General features: G+C 48.5%; 1 protein-coding gene across 1 annotated transcript in view; it reads right to left on the bottom strand.

The window, feature by feature from the left end:
- ZFYVE16 (zinc finger FYVE-type containing 16) overlaps positions 1-21,171 on the bottom strand; it is a 258,233-nt gene that overhangs the window by 59,185 nt on the left and 177,877 nt on the right. Inside the window, 1 exon segment of the mRNA XM_030193331.1 lies at positions 17,367-17,522. Coding sequence (XP_030049191.1) covers positions 17,367-17,522 — 156 coding nt within the window.

Here is a 21,171-nt window from a genome sequence, read left to right as displayed (position 1 = left end):
AAGAAAAATGTCAGGAAGTATTTTTTGCCACGAGAGAGTAGTGGATGCTTGGAATGCCCTCCCGCGGGAGGTGGTGAAACGAAAACAGTAACAGAATTCAAACATGCGTGGGATAAACATAAGGAATCCTGTTCAGAAGGAATGGATCCTAAGAGGCTTAGGCCGGATTGGTGGCAGAGCCGTGGCGGGAGGAGGGATGGTGCTAGCAAACTTATACGGTACTGTGCCAGAGCCGGTGGGTGGGAGGCGGGACTGGTGGTTGGGAGGCGGGGAAAGTGCTGGGCAGACTTATACGGTCTGTGCCAGAACCGGTGGTGGGAGGCAGGGCTGGTGGTTGGGAGGCGGGGATAGTGCGGGCAGACTTATACGATCTGTGCCCTGAAAAGGACAGGTACAAATCAAGGTAAGGTATACACAAAAAGTAGCACATATGAGTTTGTCTTGTTGGGCAGACTGGATGGACCGTGAAGGTCTTTTTCTGCCGTCATCTACTATGTTACTATGTTACTATAAAGTTATTATTTTTTTTTTTTTTAGTGTAACCTTCTTCCTGTTAATGCCTCTGAAACTATTGAAAGATCACAAATTACATCACACCATGGAATCAAACTAGGTCATGTGACACTTATGACATCATAGCTAGCAGAAACTAAAAAGATACCCATCAACGTGAAGTCATTGTGAGGCCAATAATCAGTATAACTTATCCTGTTAAGTGGTTATCTTTCTCAGGATCCTGCTTAAAGTCAAATCACTAGTTTTGAATACTACCAGTTAACTTTAGGACAGGCACTTGTCCCAATCAGATTTGACCAATTATGTTTAACTGGATTGTGTTGAACATCCATCTTTTCCAAAAACAGAAGCATACAAATCTTCCAGGCCCTGGAGACCTGGAGTTGGCGATATAAAAGTGAAAGTCTTCTTATAATTGGGTCAATTAACTGAATTACCTTAAAAAAAAAAAGCTTTTTATTGTTCATATTTTTTGTAAAAACTATCATTTTAATACTTAGGGGTAATAAATAGTACAGGCATTGTTAATGCTCTGCAGGTACTGAATTTTCACACTGAAAACGTGTGTACCTCCATTGTGAAAACTACCTCAGGGAATCTGCATGTCTACATTAACCTACTCTTTGACATGCACAAATCTTCAGGTCATTTTCAAAACAATGTGCACAAATACAAACCTCACCTGCTCCTGGGAGTGCCTCTGCTTAGTTCAGATAATATTACACGTGTATCAGCCTGTACACACAACACTACATGCATAGCAGACATGTCATTTTCTAAGTGCCAATTTCAGTGCATAAAATACAACCTTTTGCACCAAGCTGGCTTTTAAAACAGTCCTTACAACAAAACTATGCCTTTCTGTGCTCTTGATAACTTAAAAGTACACATGGCACATAATTTAATAAGTTTCATTTTCTGATACTTAAAATAATATTTCACTGTTACCTTTACATTGCTACCTGAAAGTGTATTTGGAAGCATGTCACAAATCATCTCACAAATTAAGTCTGGTGGGTCCACAGAGAATGTAAAGCCACAAATGACATCACATATGCAGCATAAACCAGGTGAATGCCACATGATTTGTGATGCTTCCGAACACATCAATGCCCCCTGGTCAGCTAAAGAATGAAAGGAAAGCACTGTTAAGAAATCTAAACATTGATATCAAGTGAACAATGTGCCTTGCTGTGAGCATGCCTAAAACAGTAAGTAGAAGTATACTTTTCTTTAAGGACTACTTTCTGAAAGTTTTCACATCAGCATAGATGTGGAAATCCATTCTTACTGATATGCTAATGAACTCTCTGCATGCTGACAGTATCAATCTGAACTAAATCTTTCCTCCAGCTATAAATGAGAAAACTCTGTTTAAAACACAAGCGGCCAAGTGTTTTCTCTGCTGTGATGGATTAGCAATATTACATAGAGGGCGGCTACTAAAATCGTCAGTGGTCTTCGTCATAAGGCATACAGGGCAGACTTAAAGATCGCAATATGGAAGAAAGGCAGAAGAGAGGAGATATGATAGACTTTAAATAACTATGCGGCATAAATGCACGTGAGGCAAGTCTCTTTCAACTAAAAGGAAACTCTGGAAAGAGGGAGTGTAGGATGAAGGTGAAAGGACATAGAACTAACCTGAGGAAATACTTCTTCACGGAAAGGGTAGTAAATTCGTGTGCAGTTCATTTTGTTATTTCTAGTAATTAAGATCACAGAAACAGGAAAACATACCTTCAGATTTTAATACCCTTGTTAGGCGCATACAATTTCAGCAGAGCTTTTGTAATCCCAACATATTATCCATTTTGGGTTGGCCCAGAGATGACCTGGCTGGGCCCTTCCCACCCCCAACCCCATCCCTGTACATATATACAATACAGTTTTCTTAATCTCCTCCTCTGCCCCTACATCCATCTATCCCACTCCAAGGGCGTAGCCAAACAACAGATTTTGGGTGGGCCTAGTCAAGAAGGGGGGGGGCACCAAGTGTTCTCCCCCCCCCCCCCCCAATGCGATGAGGCCAGTATCAGCAGCTTAGGAAGCTAGACAGCTGAAGTGGAAAAGCAGTGTTTTCAGCAGGGGCGTATCTGCTATGGGGCCACAGGGGCCTGCCCCCACAGATTTGCCCCTGGGACCCCCCTACTGACGACACTCTCAACCCCCCTCCTCCTGCCATCACTATCCGTTGTCGCACTTCACCTTCCTTTGCTGTGCGGGGGACCCCAACCCCCGCCAGCCGAAGTCTCCGTCCTTCCTTCCTTCCGTTTGGGGTTGGTGGTTCTGACGTCCTGCACGTACGCACGTACAACATGCAGTGTGCAGGACGTCAGAAACCCCAAACCCAAGGAAGGAAGGAAGGATGGAGACTTCGGCTGGCGGGGGGTTGGGTACCCCGCCAGCAAAGGGAGGTGAGGCGCGACGGCGAGAGGAGGGGGGTTCAAAGTAGTTGGAGCTGTCTGCCGCGAGAGGGGGGGGTAAAGTAGTCGGGGCGGGCTGGGCGGGTGGGGTGGTGGTGGCATCATCGTCTTCATCTTCAGCGGGAGGGGGGTCAGCGGCGCTGGGGGGGGGGCTAAAATGTGCCCCCTCTCCTCGGCTCTGGCCCCCCCTACCGTTGAAGTTCAGATACCCCCCTGGTTTTCAGCACCATCAGGGGAGGTCTTCAGCTGGCAAAGCTTGGGATCTCCACTAGCTAGCACTAAATATGTGCTGCTGTTGGGTGGGCCTGAGCCCTAAGTGGATGGGCCCCAGCCCACCTGTGGCTACGCCACTGTCCCACTCTCTCTTTTCCCTTCCATCCTCTCTGTCCCTAGTCGCGTCTTCATCTTTCTCCCTCTCCTCTGTCCCAAATCCGGCATCTGAACGTCTCTCTCTGAACTCCCTGCCCTCTGGTCTACCTCAGAGCCGTCGCTGGAAACGATTCTTATAAACACTACTACTACTACTATTTAACATTTCTAGAGCGCTACAAAGTGTACGCAGCGCTGTACAAACACAGAAGAAAGACAGTCCCTGCTCAAAGAGCTTACAATCTAATAGACAAAAGTAAAGCATTTAAATTTAAAATATTTAAGCAGTCAAGCACAAGAGAACAGTCCAGAAGGACTGAAGATGTTTGAAGATGTTGAAACAACACGCACAGGACCTGCAGGTTTTCCTCTAGTGTGTCCCCACCAGTGAAAAACAGGAAGCAACACTGAGGCCTTCTTCGGCCTTTCTTCCAAAGTGTACATATTGAGATTGTTAAGTCTGTCCCCATATGCTTTATGATGAAAAGCACCGACCATTTTAGTAGCTGCCTTCTAAAATGGCAGTACTTTTACTAATTCAAATGGACTTAATAGAAATGACTTGCCAGCAGTTGAAAATGGAATTAGTCAAAGCACAACACCATAGCAGTAAGGCCACAACAATATATGCTGTGTTCAGTGGGGGTGTACTCATGTGCTCTTGCTGCATCTTACAATTTACATAGGGCTTCTGATTGTAGGGATTTATCATTTTGTATTTTAGCAGTATATTTTTGAGGCAAGGTTAAAAATATAGGGTTTTATTGGTTTATTTATGTTCTGAGAAAAGATTTTAAGGCTTGTTCTGGAATTTTCTGGCCTTTTCTTTTGGGTCTGCTTATTTCTGTGAGTTTCCACTGATAGTGGCAAGACAGAGGAATTTCTGGCTGACCACAAACTGACAAGACCATTGCCATGACATCCCAACCAGGGTTTGCCAGGTGGAATTGTTTTTCCAGCCCAATCCAGCCCAAAAAAACAGCCCCAAAACCCCGCCAAACACAAACCCCGCCCCTGACACCCCCACCCCCGCGTCATCACCCCCCGCCCCCGCCGTCATCACCCCGCCCGCATCACCGGCCCCGCCTCCCACGTCATCGGCCCCGCCCCCCGCCTGGCCCCGCCTCCCACGTCATCGGCCCCGCCTCCGTCACTACTCCGCCAAAACGTCACTACCCCGCCCAAAAAACGTCACTAACCCCGCACCCCCCGGCCAAAAAAAAACCGCCCTGAAGCCCAAAAAACAGCCCAAAAAACCGCAACCCGCCGCGGGCAAAATTTCCCGCGGCGGGTCGCGGAAAAACCGCCCAATTGTGCGGTAAAACCGCACCACCTGGCACACTGATCCCAACCAACTGTCCTTGTTACAACAAACGACAAGACCCTCCCCCCCACCCCCCCCCCCCCCCGTTGTCATGACATTCCAACTGTTGTTACTGAGCAGAGGTGTAGCAAGGACACTGAGCCCTATCACAGGACTCCTATGCACTTGCAGGATTGCTGACTGGGTGATATATAAGGTGGTCTTTTGTGATGGGAAGGGTATATAACAGGGGCGTATCTGCGTGGGGCCACGGGGGCCTGGGCACCCGCAGATTTCACCCTGTACCCCCCCTACCGCTGTCAACCCTTCCCGCCATCACTGTCACCTACCTTTGCTGGCGGGGGACCCCGCCAGCCGAGGTCCGCTTCCTCCTGCCGCTGCCTTTAAGAATGTTCCTTCAGCTGGCAGGGGACCCCAACCCCCACCAGCCGAGCCGAGGTCTTTGAAGTTCTTCTTCGTCCTCGTGCTGTTCAAAGCTCCATCCAGTTTCGGAGTCTGACATCGCAGCACGTTGTACGTGCAGGACGTCAGACTAACAGACTCTGTTTCTGTGCTGACGTCCTGCACGTACAACGTGCTGCGACGTCAGACTCCGAAACTGGATGGAGCTTTGAACAGCACGAGGACAAAGAAGAATTTCAAAGACCTCAGCTCGGCTGGCGGGGGTTGGGGTCCCCCGCCAGCTGAAGGAATATTTTTAAAGGCAGCGGCAGGAGGAAGCGGACCTCGGCTGGCAGCGGTTGGGGTCCCCTGCCAGCAAAGGTAGGTGACGGCGGCAGGGGGGGGGCAGGGGGAGGTGGCGGCAGCGGCGGGGGCTATAATGTGCCACTCACTCTGGTTCTGGCCCCCCCTACTGCCGCAGTTCAGATACGCCCCTGGTATATAAGTAACTGCTCATCTAAAGAGAAATAGTCTGGATGGCAGGAGAGTTTCATATCCTTGCCATAGCCTATTTCCAGGGGGCTGTCCTTCGCCCCCCCTTTTAAGAACGAATTCTTTACAGCTAAGAATCTTTCATTCATTCATTCATTCATTCATTCTTCCTTTCTTTCTCTCTGTTCTGTGAGCTTTGCATGACAGTGAGGAATAAAATTTTCCTTCCTATTGTTAGACTCTGTTCTGTAAAACTACTAATGCCAAGAGCCAATAGTATTTTTTGTGCTATTGCAGTGAGAAATAAGTTTCCTTTTGGTTTTCTAACTTAGCCAGAGTTTTTTATAAGAATTGCAAAATAAAAACGCAGCCAGTACAGGCTTTTTAGATGGATGACATTCATTAGACCAAAACTCTTTTCCAGACCAGAGTCAGCCTCTCCTCCCAGTCCCCAGGCACCTGCCTCCCCTTCTCCAAACAGCATTGATTCACCTTCCCCTACCTGTTCCAACAATCAGTCCCCTTCTACCTCATCTACCATTTGCCAGCATAGCCGCCTTCTACCATCCCCAGCCTCATGTCGGCCTCCAGTCCTGTTCTCCTGGCCCAGTGTCAGCCTCTGGCCCCAAATGCTCAGCCTGCCTCCCCGCCATCTGCTGAAGGCACTGCCCAAGAGTTAGAATGTAAGAGCAAGTATTTCTTATATCTTGCATGAAGTACCTGCCCCTTGTGGTACTGGCAATCAGAGGTTGAAAGGCAGGCTGAGAAGCAAAGAGCGAAGGAGCAAGCTTGCACTACTCTGTAGAGAATACCAGTGCTGGGCAGGTGGGTACTCAAGTGCACCCCGACAGTAGTCCATTCTCATTATGTCACTCGACAGTGATAGCAGCTGCCAGGCGACTATATGGAGCTGGCCAGGAAAGTCCACTTTTCAAGGTTCTTTGGTTATAACCTGAACATCAGAAGCCCTAAATATAATTCTGCCATAGAGCTGTCTCTGTGCTGATTGCAAAATCCAAAAAAAGAAAAACTTGAGTGATTTGAAACTGCCAAGAGTAGTATATTATACAATAAGGGACCAATCCTGTGTAACAGCAGGACACAGGAATTGTGACCTCATATTAACCTTACATACAGTGAGGGGGGGGGGGGGGTAAATTTTGTGGCCCTTATATGCAGTGGCAAGATATTGTAGATTTAGGGGTCCTTTTACTAAGCTGTGGTAAAAAGTGGCCTGTTGTAGTGTAGGTGCATGTTTTGGGTGCATGCTGGGCCAGTTTTTACCGCATCTGCAAAAAAGGGCTTTTTTTTTTTTAATGGGATGGAAAAAGGGCATGTGGTAAAACTGAAACCAGCGCACGCCTAAAACTGGTCTGAGCCCTTAACGCCACTCATTGATCTAGCGGTAAGGGCTCATGTGCTATATGCGCAGTGACCGGTCGGTGTGCACCAACTGCCAATTACTGTTGGAAACACCACGCTTGGGAGGAATAAAGAAGTAATTCATCCCGGCATTATGGGCATGTGGCAAATCTGAAATTACCGCGGGGTGCATGGTAGCCTGGCGGTAGTCTCATTTTGGCGCATGCTGATTGCGTGAAGAGCCTAACACGCCTTTGTAAAAGGGCCCCTTAGATTGAATTATCTAAATTCTGACTTTCCACTTACGCGTGTGTTCTATAAACCACACCAAACTTTAGGCACAGCTTATAGTATATCGCTTAAATGAGGATTTTCAGCGCTATTTATAGAATTTACTCCGTTATGCTTACTTGTGAGCTTTTTCATGCAACTTTGGTAGTGAGTTTTTCCCCATAGTTTGGACAGTGACTGGATACATAACCAATATATTCAAAACAGAGGGAAGCAATTCACGGGTAAAGATTTATTTATTTGTTACATTTGCATCCCACATTTTCCCACCTATTTGCATGCTCAATGTGGCTGGTTTTTCCTGATGTTTGTTGTGAGACACAGAAGTGGTAAGAAGTGGCTTGTGGTAGTGCGAGCTGGGCTTTTTGGTGCGCGCTGGGCCACTTTTTACTACGTCGATAAAAAAGGGCCTTTTTTAAGGGGCCTGAAAATGGTTATGCGCTCAGCGCGTGTCCATTTTTGGCCTGAGACCTTACCGCCACCTACTGACCTAGCAGTAAGGTCTTGCACACTACCCGGGTGGTAAGAATGCAGCGCACATCAACTGCCATTTACCGCAGGGTAGACGCCCCATGGTAGAAAACAGAAAATATTTTCTACCGTGTGTTTTCGGCGCACACCTAATTCATAATTATCGCCCGGGGCACATGGTAGCCGGGGGGTAATGCTGATTTGGCATGTGCTGGATGAGTTTGGTCCCTTACACTCCTTTGTAAAAGGGCCCCTATGTGCTTTGGGATCCTGCTCATCTATCCACTTTTTTGGTTGCTAGGAGTATTTCTGGGACAGAAACCCAAGAGTAATAGGGATTAATTAGTTATGTTTCCTCTTTGAGCTTAGAATGTAGGCCTGTGAGATTAGCTTTTTGAATATTTTTTCTTTTCTTCTCTTAGTTATTGGATTGCGTCTTATTGTGGACTTAATACTTGATTTCATTATATTATGTTCTTTGCCTTTGAGAAAACCTATTATTGAGAAAACACTTCATACAATAGAAACAGCTTGATCCTTCATCTAGGGAGCATTTGGCTCAGCTCAGCTACTGTGATTGGACACAGGTGAGTCCTATTTTACTTATTATGAGCTTTGTTAAGCAGTTTTTGGATCAAGAGCTAATTTGGGCTTCCTTTAACAAAAGGTGTGTAGAGTTGTACAATCAAGACTTTTTGGTTCATAGTCTCTATTTTTTCAATAGTATTGTAAGTGCTCTTTCACAGTACACTGTATAGATCACTAATAAACTCTTACTTTAGATCATTTTCCACTGTTTTTTAGACAGTTAAATTTGAAATTTGTGTAAGAGGTGAAGACATTTGCAAGGCACTTGTAAGTACCTCTCTCATACTGGATCCTCAGCATATACCTCCTACACCAACTGTTCTAATCTCGAATTTAGCTCTGTCCTTGAGGCAGAACAAGGTTGGGTTCATCCATCTTATGATAATCAGTGGTTCCCAAAGCTTTGCACACAGGACCCAGCTGCAAGCTTTAAAGTGATAATCATGAGATCCACACTAAATGAACCCTGAATTCTCTACAGATTGTTATATCTTCTGCTACACTAAAGATGATGTACATGAACTACTGAGATCAAATCTTCAGAAATTACTAAGTAGTCTTGAAAATTCAAGAGCCCTGTCATTTAAAAATATTTCTGGGCTATGAGGTTTCTCTCACGCCGCCGGAGTTGATCCCGCCTCCCTGCCCTGCTTCGACCCGAGATGGGGAAACCCCGCTGGATGCGGAAGGCGCTGCTAGGGGGACTTCGTTCGGCAAACTACCTTGGAGTTCTGACGGGGAGGACTCAAAGTCCCAGGAAAATCCAGGAGAGGTTACATTAACGGAAGTCTGGAAAGCAGTTCAAGCTTTGACGGTAGCAGTGACTAAATCCACTAATGAATTTGCTACAATCGTGAGTAAACTAGAAAAATTTGATGCCTCATTGGAAAAAATAAAAAACGATACTAACACCCAAACTCAACAGACACAAATTGAAATTAATGGTTTAAAATCTTCAGTAGAAGCTCTAATTAAGGATAAACAATAATTCATCGGAAAATTGAATTAATGGAGAATAATAATAGACGTTTGAACTTGAGACTTTTGAACTTTCCTATTTCTTCATTGATAAAAGCAGATGAGTTATTTAAATGTATTTGAAAGAAATTCTGCAGTTACCAGCTTCAAATTTACCCCCATATAATAAGATTATTATTTACCTCTGAAAAAAGGTTTGAATACAGGTCCTGCAAGAAACTTACAAGGAGAACCCCAGGAACCACATGATCTGACTGCATTTTTGGAAGATTCTAATATGGATATAACTGATAGAGGAACATTATTGGTTCAATTTGTGTTTGAGCAAGACTTAAACCATGTCTTTAAAATTATATTTCAAAAATTCCACTAAAATGTTTTATGGGCAGAAAATATGGATCTACCCAGATGTTGCGAAGGCAACTCAGGATAGAAGGAAACAATTTTTGGATTTAAGAAATGATATTAGAGGTTTGGGTGCATCATTTTTGCTAGCTTACCCCTGTAAGTGTAGGATTAACTTTCAGGGGAATAAATATGTTTTCTCCGACCCTTTACAGCTACGATCTTTCCTAGAAATGAAAAAAATCCAGGCACCTGTTTTGTAATAACATCATTTATCAACTAATAGTATATGTGGGTTTAAAGGCAAGCCGAATTATACAAAAAATTTTCTTTTTGATTCAAATGTCTCCTAATGTTTCTTAACGTCTCTCACCAATAGAGGTCTAAGGAAGAATGTATTTCTATCATTTTAGGTAGATATATGCAATATAATGTTACATGAGATTGTTGCTTTCTGTTTTTCCTGTGCAAGTTAATGTACTTGTAATTTAAAATCAATAATAAATAAATTTAAAAAAAAATATTTCTTATGAAGAGCTGGCTAGTGGCTCAGTGATAGTGATATGCATCGCCATGCAGAGCACCTAGATTTGAATCCTGGTTCAGGTCTTCCATTCTCTCTACCCAACCACGGATAGGGATGCTGCAGAGGAGGAGGGAGTCATCATTCAACAGTGACATCTACTGACTGCAATTAGGGTAAAAGTTTCAGGGGCATTGCCAGACCTGCCATTTGGGTGGGCCCAGAGTTAACCTGTCTGGGCCCATCCCACCCACCCCTGTACATATATACAGTACAGTTTAATTTTTTAACATTCCCCTCCACCTTGCATCCATCTATCCCTATCTCTTCCCTTCCATCCCCTCTACTCCTAGTCACATGCCTTCATCTTTCTCCCTCTCCTCTGCCCCAGATCCAGCATCTGCTCCTCCCTTCCCCTGCTTGCAGCCGGCATCTGCCCATCTGGCTCTAAAAAACCCACTGCCTCCAAGTCTACCTCAGATTCGTCGCCAGCAGCGATTCCTATAGGAATGTGCGCCAGCCCTGCAGGCTTTCTTCTAGCACGTCCCATCCTCGATGATGCCACTTTCTGTTTCTTCACCTGTGGGGGCGTGGTAGAGGAAAGCCTGTAGGGCTGGCGCAGGTTGCCTTTAGGATTTGCTACTGGCAATGGTTCTGAGATAGACAGGGGGGGCAGGAGGGTTCAGAGAGAGACTGGCAGATGCTGGGCTGCGAGTGGAGAAGAGGGAGAGAGGAGAGTGAGGCACTCCACTGAGGTGTTTTGGGGGCTTCATAGGCCAATAGACCGGGTGGGTCTGTGGCAAGCAAGATTGGGTCTGTGCCTACCCATAGCTATGCCACTGGAGCCACAGAATACAACACTTGGTTAAAAGACTGTCACTGTAATGGCTGGACTGGTGGCACGTGTGTGTAGGAGGGTGCAGGAACAATAATAAAAAAAGAAAACAATGGTGCCGCAGACCTTGCTGAGACAGGTTTTGATTTGAACTGGAATGTCAAAAATACATTTAAAAAGAAGAAATATGAATAATTATCATCAATCCATTAACAGAATCAGCAGAGAACCCAGCTTTCCCAAGACCCCATTATACAGCATAAAACAAATGACTTCAAGACACAAATCACCATGGGGTCACTTGAGGATATAAAGTGAATGTAATGCATGTCTAAACAAATAGCTTCACATCTTACGATCCTGCTTTGAGATATATATATATTTTTTTAATTTTAAGTGACCATAAAGTTTCTTCATTCTCTTAGCCAAAGTTTCCAGTACCTCCCAGTCTGCAAACTCTGCACTAAGGTAAAATTATGTATAATCATACCTGATAATTTTCTTTCCATTAATCATAGCTGATCAATCCATAGACTGGTGGGTTGTGTCCATCTACCAGCAGGTGGAGATAGAGAGCAAACTTTTGCCTCCCTATATGTGGTCATGTGCTGCCGGAAACTCCTCAGTATGTCGATATCAAAGCTCCATCCGCAGGACTCAGCACTTAGAGAATTACACCCACGAAGGGACACTCTGCCCAGCTCACCACCGCCGAAACGGGGGAGGGGAATTAACCCACCTCATCCCCACACAAGTGGGGGAGGGGAATCCGTCCAGCTCATCCCCGCGGAGCGGGGGAGGGACACCACACCCGCCGATGCGGGGGGATCTGGCTTATCCTGCAACCGCAACCGCGGGAGGAGCTGACTGACCCTAACACCGCCGAAGCGGGAGGGGTACAAAGCTGCCCTACAGCCGCACGAAGCGGGAGGGAGTGCCGGCAGAATTTTAAGTCTCAATCCAGCCCCGTAAAACGGAGGGGAGAGGAATGCAGCAGCTCACTGTAACACAAACTCGTCTTAACTCTTGAAGAATCCAAGTGAAAAAACTTGAACACGAAGTCTTTCTGAAGTAACTGAAGACTAAACTTGAACCTGAAATGCAACCAGAATAAAAACAGTACAGATATCTGGGAGGGGCTATGGATTGATCAGCTATGATTAATGGAAAGAAAATTATCAGGTATGATTATACATAATTTTACCTTCCATATCATCAAGCTGATCAATCCATAGACTGGTGGGATGTACCGAAGCAGTACTCACCCAGGGCGGGACCTAGAAATCCCTGACCGCAACACTGAAGCTCCAAACCGGGCCTCCGCCCGAGCAGCCACAGTCAAGCGGTAATGCTTGGAGAATGAATGGGCCGAAGCCCAAGTTGCCGCCTTGCATATCTCTTCCAAGGAGACGGAACCGGCCTCTGCCATCGAGGCCGCCTGAGCTCTTGTGGAGTGAGCCTTCAGCTGGATAGGCGGCACCTTCCCCGTGGCCACATAAGCCGCTGCAATGGCTTCCTTGACCCATCTTGCCACTGTAGGCTTAACAGCCTGCAGACCCTTACGAGGACCTGCAAACAGGACAAACAGATGATCCGACTTCCGGAAATCATTGGTCACTTCCAAGTATCTGATGATGACTCGTCTCACATCCAGATATTTAAGAGCAGAGTACTCCTCTGGGTAGTCCTCCCTACGAAAGGATGGGAGACAGAGCTGCTGATTCACATGGAAAGCGAGAAACAATCTTGGGCAGAAAGGAAGGCACTGTGCGAATAGTCACTCCTGCCTCAGTGAACTGCAGAAAAGGCTCTCGACATGAGAGCGCCTGGAGCTCGGAAACTCTTCTGGCTGAAGTGATAGCCACCAAAAAGACTGCTTTCAGCGTCAGGTCTTTCAGAGATGCCCTCGACAAGGGTTCAAACGGCGGCTTCTGCAATGCTCTTAGCACCAGGTTGAGATTCCACGCAGGCACCACTGAGTGCAGAGGAGGGCGCAGGTGATTAACTCCCTTGAGAAAGCGCACCACATCTGGCTGCGAAGCCAGGGAAGCACCCTTCAGGCGGCCCCTGAAGCAAGCCAGAGCCGCTACCTGGACTTTAAGGGAACTGAGCGACAGGCCTTTCTCCAGACCTTCTTGCAGGAACGCCAACACTGAAGAAATTGGAGCCGTGAAGGGAGAAAGAGAGCCTGCTTCACACCACGCTGCAAAGATACGCCAAACCCTGGCGTAAGCAGTAGAAGTAGAGCGCTTCCTCGCTCTTAGCATAGTGGCGATAACCTTGTCTGAGAAGCCCTTCTTCCTCAGACGCTGCCGCTCAATAGCCAGGCCGTAAGACCAAAGGGGGAGGGATCCTCCATCACCACGGGACCCTGATGTAACAGGCCCTGCTCCACTGTCAGCCGCAGAGGATCGTCGACTGAGAGCCTGATCAAGTCCGCATACCAGGGACGTCTGGGCCAATCCGGACCCACCAGGATTACTCTGCCGGGATGCCTTGCCACCCGGTCTAGCACCCTGCCCAACATGGGCCAGGGCGGGAACACATAGAGGAGCTCTTGTGTCGGCCACTGTTGTAGGAGAGCATCTACTCCCAGGGATCGAGGGTCCCGTCCTCTGCTGAAAAAGCGCGGCACTTGGCAATTGGCCGATGACGCCATCAGATCTAGGCTCGGCTGGCCCCAGCGCTTCGTGATGTCCAAGAACGCCTGAGCAGATAGCTGCCACTCTCCGGGCTCCAAGGTATGGCGACTGAGAAAGTCCGCCTTGACATTCATGACTCCGGCAATGTGGGCCGCTGAAAGCTGCTCCAGGTTCGCTTCCGCCCACTGGCAAAGATTCATAGCCTCCTTGGCTAGAGGGGCGCTCTTGGTACCTCCCTGGCGGTTGACATAGGCCACAGCCGTGGCATTGTCCGACAGGGCCCGTACAGGCTTCAACACCAGTACCGGGATGAACTCCAAAAGCGCCAACCGAATGGCTCTGAGTTCCAGGAGGTTGATAGACCACTTTGCTTCTGCAGGAGACCAGAGCCCCTGCGCTGTCCTTCCCAAGCAGTGGGCTCCCCAGCCCGACAACGAGGCGTCCGTCGTGACGACAATCCACTCTGGGGTCACCAGAGGCATTCCCGCAGACAACTTGTCTGTCTGCATCCACCAGCTCAGCGCCTTGCGCACTGCTGGATCCAAGGGAAGGCGCACAGCATAATCCTCCGACATCGGAGTCCAGCGCTGCAGCAGGGAGTGTTGTAGTGGTCTCATATGAGCCCTGGCCCAGGGCACCACTTCCATCGTGGCCGTCATAGAGCCCAACAGCTGCACATAGTCCCAAGCCCGAAGAGGAGAGGCTACTAGGAACTGGTCCACCTGAGCCTGAAGTTTGACAATCCGATTGTCTGGCAGGAACACTCTGCCCACTTGGGTGTCGAATCGAACTCCCAGATACTCCAGGGACTGAGTCGGGCGCAGCTGGCTCTTCTCCCAGTTGATGATCCATCCCAGGGAGCTCAAAAGAGCAACTACCCGGTCCACAGCTTTGCCGCACTCTGCATAAGAGGGGGCACGGATCAACCAGTCCAGATAAGGATGGACTTGTACTCCTTCCTTTCGCAGGAAGGCCGCTATGACCACCCTTACTTTGGAAAAGGTCCGCGGAGCAGTAGCCAACCCGAACGGGAGGGCTCTGAACTGGAAGTGTCGGCCCAGGACTGCAAAACGCAGAAAGCGTTGATGAGGAGGCCAGATGGGAATATGCAGGTACGCTTCCTTGATGTCCAAGGATGCCAGGTACTCCCCTGCCTTCACTGCCGCTATAACAGAGCGGAGAGTCTCCATGCGAAAGTGCCGCACTTTCAAGGCCCGATTGACCCCTTTGAGGTCGAGGATAGGCCGGACAGAACCTCCTTTCTTTGGTACCACAAAGTAAATGGAGTAACGCCCCTTGCCAAGCTGACTTTCTGGCACCGGAACGACCGCACCCAGGCGGATCAGATTGTCCAAAGTCTGCTGCACTGCCACAGCTTTGACCGGAGACTTGCAGGGAGAGAGTACAAACCCGTCTCTTAAGGGTCGGCAGAACTCTAGCTTGTAGCCGTCTCTGATGACTTCCAGCACCCAAGCGTCTGAAGTTATTGTGGTCCACTCGCCCAGAAACGAGGACAGCCGTCCTCCAATCTGCACTGGGGCGTGGACCAAGACCCCGTCATTGGGTACGAGACCCTGGGGGAGGACCGGAGGGAGCACCTCCGGGACGGCGGTCTCTGCGAAAGGAATGCTGCTTGGGGAGAAATTCCTCTTAAAGGAAGAGGGGGCAGAAGAACCCGACCTGCCCGGGCGGTACCGACGGGCTTCCTGAAAACGTCCTCTGGAGGTACCGGGACGAGCACTAGCCCGAGCCCTGACCTCTGGTAACTTCTTGCCCTTAGACGTGCCGAGATCGGTCACGATTCTGTCCAGCTCGACCCCAAAGAGCAGCTTGCCTTTAAAAGGCAATCTAGCCAGGCGGGATTTAGAGGCGTGGTCAGCAGACCAATGTTTCAGCCAAAGCCACCGCCGCGCAGAGACTGTCTGAGCCATGCCTTTAGCTGAGGCTCTCAAGACATCATACAGCAAGTCTGCCAAATAGGCTAAGCCCGATTCCAGGGCTGGCCAATCAGCCCTCAAGGAATGATCCGAGGGGGAAGCCCGCTGCACCATAGTCAGGCACGCCCTGGCCACATAGGAGCCGCAAACTGAGGCCTGCAAACTTAAAGCAGCCGCCTCCAATCTCCTGTCTTGGGCGTCCTTTAGGGCCGTGCCACCTTCCACCGGCAATGCCGTTTTCTTAGTCACCGCAGTGATTAAAGAATCCACGGTAGGCCAGAGATAGGCCTCACGTTCACTCACAGCCAAAGGATAGAGGCGGGACATAGCCCTAGCCACTTTAAGGCTCGCTTCTGGGACATCCCATTGAGCCGAAATTAAGGTGTGCATGGCATCATGCACGTGGAAGGTTCTAGGCGGGCGCTTCGTCCCCAGCATAATGGCAGAGCCAACAGGGGCTGAGGGAGAGACGTCCTCCGGAGAGGATATCTTCAAAGTGTCCATGGCCTGTAACAACAGGTTGGGCAAATCCTCTGGGCGAAAAAGCCGCGCTGCAGAGGGGTCATCCGCTCCATCCGAGCGGGGATCCGTCTCCTCCAAGGAATCCGCAAAGGACCGTTGGGAGACCTCAGACACGCTGCCCTCATCTACATCGGAAGAGACTAATTCCTCCAAGGCCTGGGAATCAACCCGAGGGCGTTTACCTCTGGGAACCTCAACCTCTTTACCAGACGAGGGAGCGGGGGCAGCGTTGTGCATGAGGAAGGCCTGATGCAGCAGCAAAACAAACTCGGGGGAGAAACCCCCCAGACTGTGCACTCCCGCAGCCTGGGCAAGAGCCCTAGGCGCGCTCTCAACCGGCGCTCGCAACAGCGGGGGAGAGACATGCTGCGCATCCAAAATGGCGTCCGGCGCGAAACTCCGCGAAGGAGCCGCGCGGGAAGAACGGCTCTTAACTTTAGCCGCTTCTGTGCCGTCGCCCAAATTAAGGGCGTCCATGGCATTAATGTCTCCAACCTCAAGGGCGGCCCAAGAAGAAGCCGTCCGAGCCGCGTGGCCGGCCAAGATGGCGGAGGCGAGGAGCGGGGGATGGGCTTTTATGGCGGGAAAAACCGCCACGCCGGAGGAAGGACCGGGACATTCATCGGTCACGAAACTGTCACCCAACAAGGGCGAACCAGGCTTTAAGACCCCCGCATCCCCTCTAGAAGCGCTCAAGCGACCCGGGGAGCGACCCTTTGCGCCCTCGCCCTCCGACGCCATGTGCCACGAGGAGAAGAATCGGGGAACCCCCGCCCGCTATAAAAAGGTAAAAATTACCTGCTGACCGCTCCGAGTTGTAACGACCTGTTGTCCCAGTGAGTAGCTGCAATAGACGCTTAAATAAACGTCGAAATAAACGCCTTTAAAGACGTTTAAAACTTTTTTTTTTTTTTTAACGGAGCCAGCGGGAGGGGGGAGAAAAGGAGGGACCTGGCACCACCAGGTTTGCACTTGCTCAAAAGAGCCCTCAACCCCAGGCACTCAACAAAACCTAAAAATTAGGCTTGGAGGCCTAGCCAGAGCTGCTGCTGTGTGTGACCACCACCTGCTGAGATAGAGAACATACTGAGGAGTTTCCGGCAGCACATGACCACATATAGGGAGGCAAAAGTTTGCTCTCTATCTCCACCTGCTGGTAGATGGACACAACCCACCAGTCTATGGATTGATCAGCTTGATGATATGGAAACTACACAGTTAACAAGCATATGCTTGTGGCACTGCACTGGATCCTTCCATTCTCTCTCTCTTTTTTTTCTGTTGTGGCCCTAGCTCTACACACCGTCATCTGCAAGAAAACACTCATGTAATTCCTAGGACTAGCCCATTGGAATAGTCTGTACCTTTCAGTGCATCCTTATATATGCTGAGAAATAGCTTGAAGATGTCTTTTGGAAGAGAGTCTTCATGTGGCAAACACAGTAAGAGAATAATGATTTCTGCCTGACCCAAGCCATGTAATCCATTGGTTGAGAAGTACCAGCACTTTTCTGAAGAATCTTTGCAAGTAATAAAATTATTACAATAATTAAACAAACTGCACACTGAACTCACATTTTATTACTACATCAATTACATATGCTAGAGAGAACAACAAATTATGTTTTGGAAAAGTTATTATTGAAATATGTACCCCTTGTGTTTTGTATAGTTCTTCAAAAGTACATATAGCCATCAGTCACCCAAAGAAGTAAAAGCCAACTTTTAAAGTTTTAAATCTAACTACTTACCTCCATATGATTCTGTAGTCATTTTCATTGAGTAGAGTAACTAACCTGCATCAGCAAAACCTCAGTACCCTGAAGTGGAAGATGCTACTGCAGACACAATGGAGGCATGACATGGTTTAAATGTATAAACACCAAGGAAAAAAAGAGCACATTGCATTATCAGCAGCCAAGAACGTGCTTTCATAATAAATTACAAGTTATAGATTAAATCTGTGGATTCTTGTACGCTCATCTGTCCAGAACAGTAGAGAACTAAGAAAGCAAAATCCTGCAGATGAAATCTGTAGATAACAGGATATTATTTTTAGCTATAGCAGTGCAGAAGGGACAAAATGAGCAGGCTGGGTGCACCTTAGCCACCTAACTCTGTAAAAGTCACCAAAAATTGCGTTTGCAAATTTGGATACTTGCCCAATTTGTGTGAGCAATTTAAATGAATATTGAGCTAATTAGCACCAATAACTGGCTTTTTAACAAGCAATTATAGGCACTAATTAGATTTAAATGTTATTTACATGCGCAAATTTAGGTGAGGGATCTGCAAATGGGAGCCTGCGTAGATACACTGCTACCACCATAAGACATTTGGTGAATACCCTGGGAGCTGACGAGAGGCCAAATGGCAGTATGCAATAATGGTAGTGGTATTTTCCTAGGCAAAATCTGAAATACTTGCTGTGACTGGGAAGTATCAAAATGTGGGTGTAGGTGTCCTTTAGGACCAGAGAGCATAGCCAGTCATTTGCTTAAATCATGGGAAGAAGGGTGCCCAGGGAAATCATCCTGAACTTTTCTTTGACTAGGAATTTGTTCAGGGCACAAATGGAGGGTATAACTGAGACAGACTATTTGAAGAACCCCCTGGTCGGAGAGTACAAGGGGCTACCTGTGATGGTAAAAATTTAGCCCCCCCCCCCCCCCACCGGAAGGTCATCCAGGACAGTCCCTGGAGTGTAGCTATGCTCTCCTGGAGCCCCTTGCTTTGACTGGGATGCTGGCTGGGACTTCTGAGGATAGGGTTGACGGGCCTGGAGAGGCTAGCCCTAGGACTACTGGGCAGAGCGGGAGGACAACGGGAAACTATGCCTTTGAGAGTAATAGGGTCACCGCCTAAGCCCACTGGAAAACCTCCGAGAGGCGGAGGGTGCAGCTGGAGTGTCCCAAGATAGTGTTTGGATGGTATCTGTGTTTCTTCATGACCCCCTCTACCTTATCTCCAAACAAGTTGTTCCCTCAACATGGGACATAAGCTGACTCTCCTGACCCGCTGGTTCCAGGTCAGAGACACACAGCCATTAGAGTCTGTGCATCCCTACACCCCACTGTGGAGAGTCTGGATGCCACTATCAGAGTGTCATAAGCCTCTCTACCTAGATACTTTCTACACTCCAGCTGCTTATTGGCCAGCTGGCAAAGCTCAGCGGCCTGCTTCTGTGGGAGAGAGTCTACCAGACTGAGTGTACTGCGTACCAGGGACTGCAAAGTACAGGCTCACGTATAGCTGGTAGAATTGGATGTGGGAGTAAGCATTGAGGTCTGAAATGTTTTCCTCTAAATGAATCCAGTGTCCTGGCCTCTATACCTGGGGGTGCCGAGCCTTGAGTCCTGGAGATCCTAGCTCATTTGAGGGCAGATTTGACCACCAAAGAGTGATGTGGCAATTGGGCCTTTGTCACGTCTGTGGCCGTGACCCCTCTCAGACTCACCTTATTTCCTGTGGTCAGCTTCTGCGCTGGCTTCCGTCTGTTCTTTGTGAGTTAGTTCTGTCTCTGTCTCTGTGTGCTGGCTGTATTAGATTGTCGGTGTGCTGTCACCCGTTCCAGATTTCAGCTCAGTCCAGTCCGGAGCTTCCAGGCTGCCCGACCCTTAGTTGCCTGGTGATTGTTGCACCTGAGTCTCAGCTGCCTGCTGGGCTTATTAGCTATTTGGAACCTCTCTGCCTTTGCCTTTGCATTGCGTCTAAGGCCCTGGTATGTTGGTGCTTGTTGCACTTCTGCTAGTCCAGTGATTTGTCTGAGATTCTTGCCTTGATTCTTGCCTGTTTCTAGTTAGTCTGTGTTTGGTTTAGGTTAGGTTTTACTTGTTTTCCTAGCCTTGTTTCTGGTTTGTATCGCAGTGTTTAGTTTCTGTTTGTGTGCTGGCTTTGTGGCTGCTTGCAGCTTTTACTTCTGTGTCTTGTTAGTCAGTGTTTTGTTCCCTGTTTCAGTGGCTGCTTGCAGCTTCCAGTTTCTGTCCTCTAGCTTGTCCTGTCCCTGCCTTGTGTTGTATTGTCTAGCCCAGTTTCCTGCCTTGCTGCCCATGTTCCTTCCTTTCCCCTCTGACACTCAGTCCCTGTGCTGCCTAGCTGTTATCCAGCTCCTGCCCTGTCCTGCAAAGTCCTGTCGGCCACCTGAAGCTGGGAGCTCAACTCCTGGTGGAAAGTGGCCAGGTACAGGTGAAGCCTAACTGCTTGCCTGAGATTTGCTTAGCCTCCAGTGTGGGGTGGTTTTGCCTACCACTGCCGCTCCTCGGCAGGGGCCCAAGGGCTCACAACCCAGTTCCTGCTTTGAAAACGTGACAGCCTTCATGAATCCGGGAGCCTTTTGGATATAATACTGCGCATCCACCTTCTTTGGTGTCATCTGCACTAAGAGGGGAGATTCCCAGTTCTTTGTCTGTGCATCCTTAAGGATAAGGTGAAATGGTACCGTGGCTCCTTCCTTAGGAGGAGACCCCTAGTACAGGACAGTCAGCATCTGGGCATTTCCTCTGTTTCCAACTTAAATAGGATGGCCAAAGCCATCTCCTTGAAAAATCTGGTGAAAGAGAGACCCTCAGGTGGAGATTTTCATCTCTCTTGAGGTGGTAAGGGATCAGAGGGAATGCCATATGACTCCTCCTGTGAGAAGTAATGTGGGTCCTCCTCTGAATCCCATGAGTGGTCCCACTCAGACTCTTCCTCATATTCAGAGTGGGCTGGGAGACTCTTTGCCTCAGCTCAGAGGAACTATGTCCTTGCCCTGAAGGGCGCATAGGTACAGTTCTACTCTCTGACTCTGGGGAAGCTTCCTCCCTCAACGTTGAGAGCGGTACTGTATGAGTCGATGTTGACACTTGTTGAGGCGCCAGTGCCGAAGATGTCTGCACAGACATAGAAGGAGCCTCAGAGAGAAACTGGGGCTGATCTGCACTGGTGCAAGCAACCTTAATGCCTTAGCGGTCTGACACTGAAGCATTTGTCCCAGCTCATCTCTGAGCATGGCTGGGAACCGCTCATTGAAGGAAGGCATTTGTAAAGGCGAGGAAGCCAGTACAGTGCCAACTCCACTCTCAGCATGGCTGGGAACCGCTCATTGAAGGAAGGCATTTGTAAAGGCGGGGAAGCCGGTAGAGTCGATGTTGAATTGGTAGCAGGGACCTGGCTGCTCTGAGGCTTGCG

The sequence above is a fragment of the Microcaecilia unicolor genome, chromosome 2, assembly GCF_901765095.1.
Source record: "Microcaecilia unicolor chromosome 2, aMicUni1.1, whole genome shotgun sequence".
NCBI lineage: Eukaryota > Metazoa > Chordata > Amphibia > Gymnophiona > Siphonopidae > Microcaecilia > Microcaecilia unicolor.
This window is presented reverse-complemented; position numbering and strand designations above follow the sequence as displayed.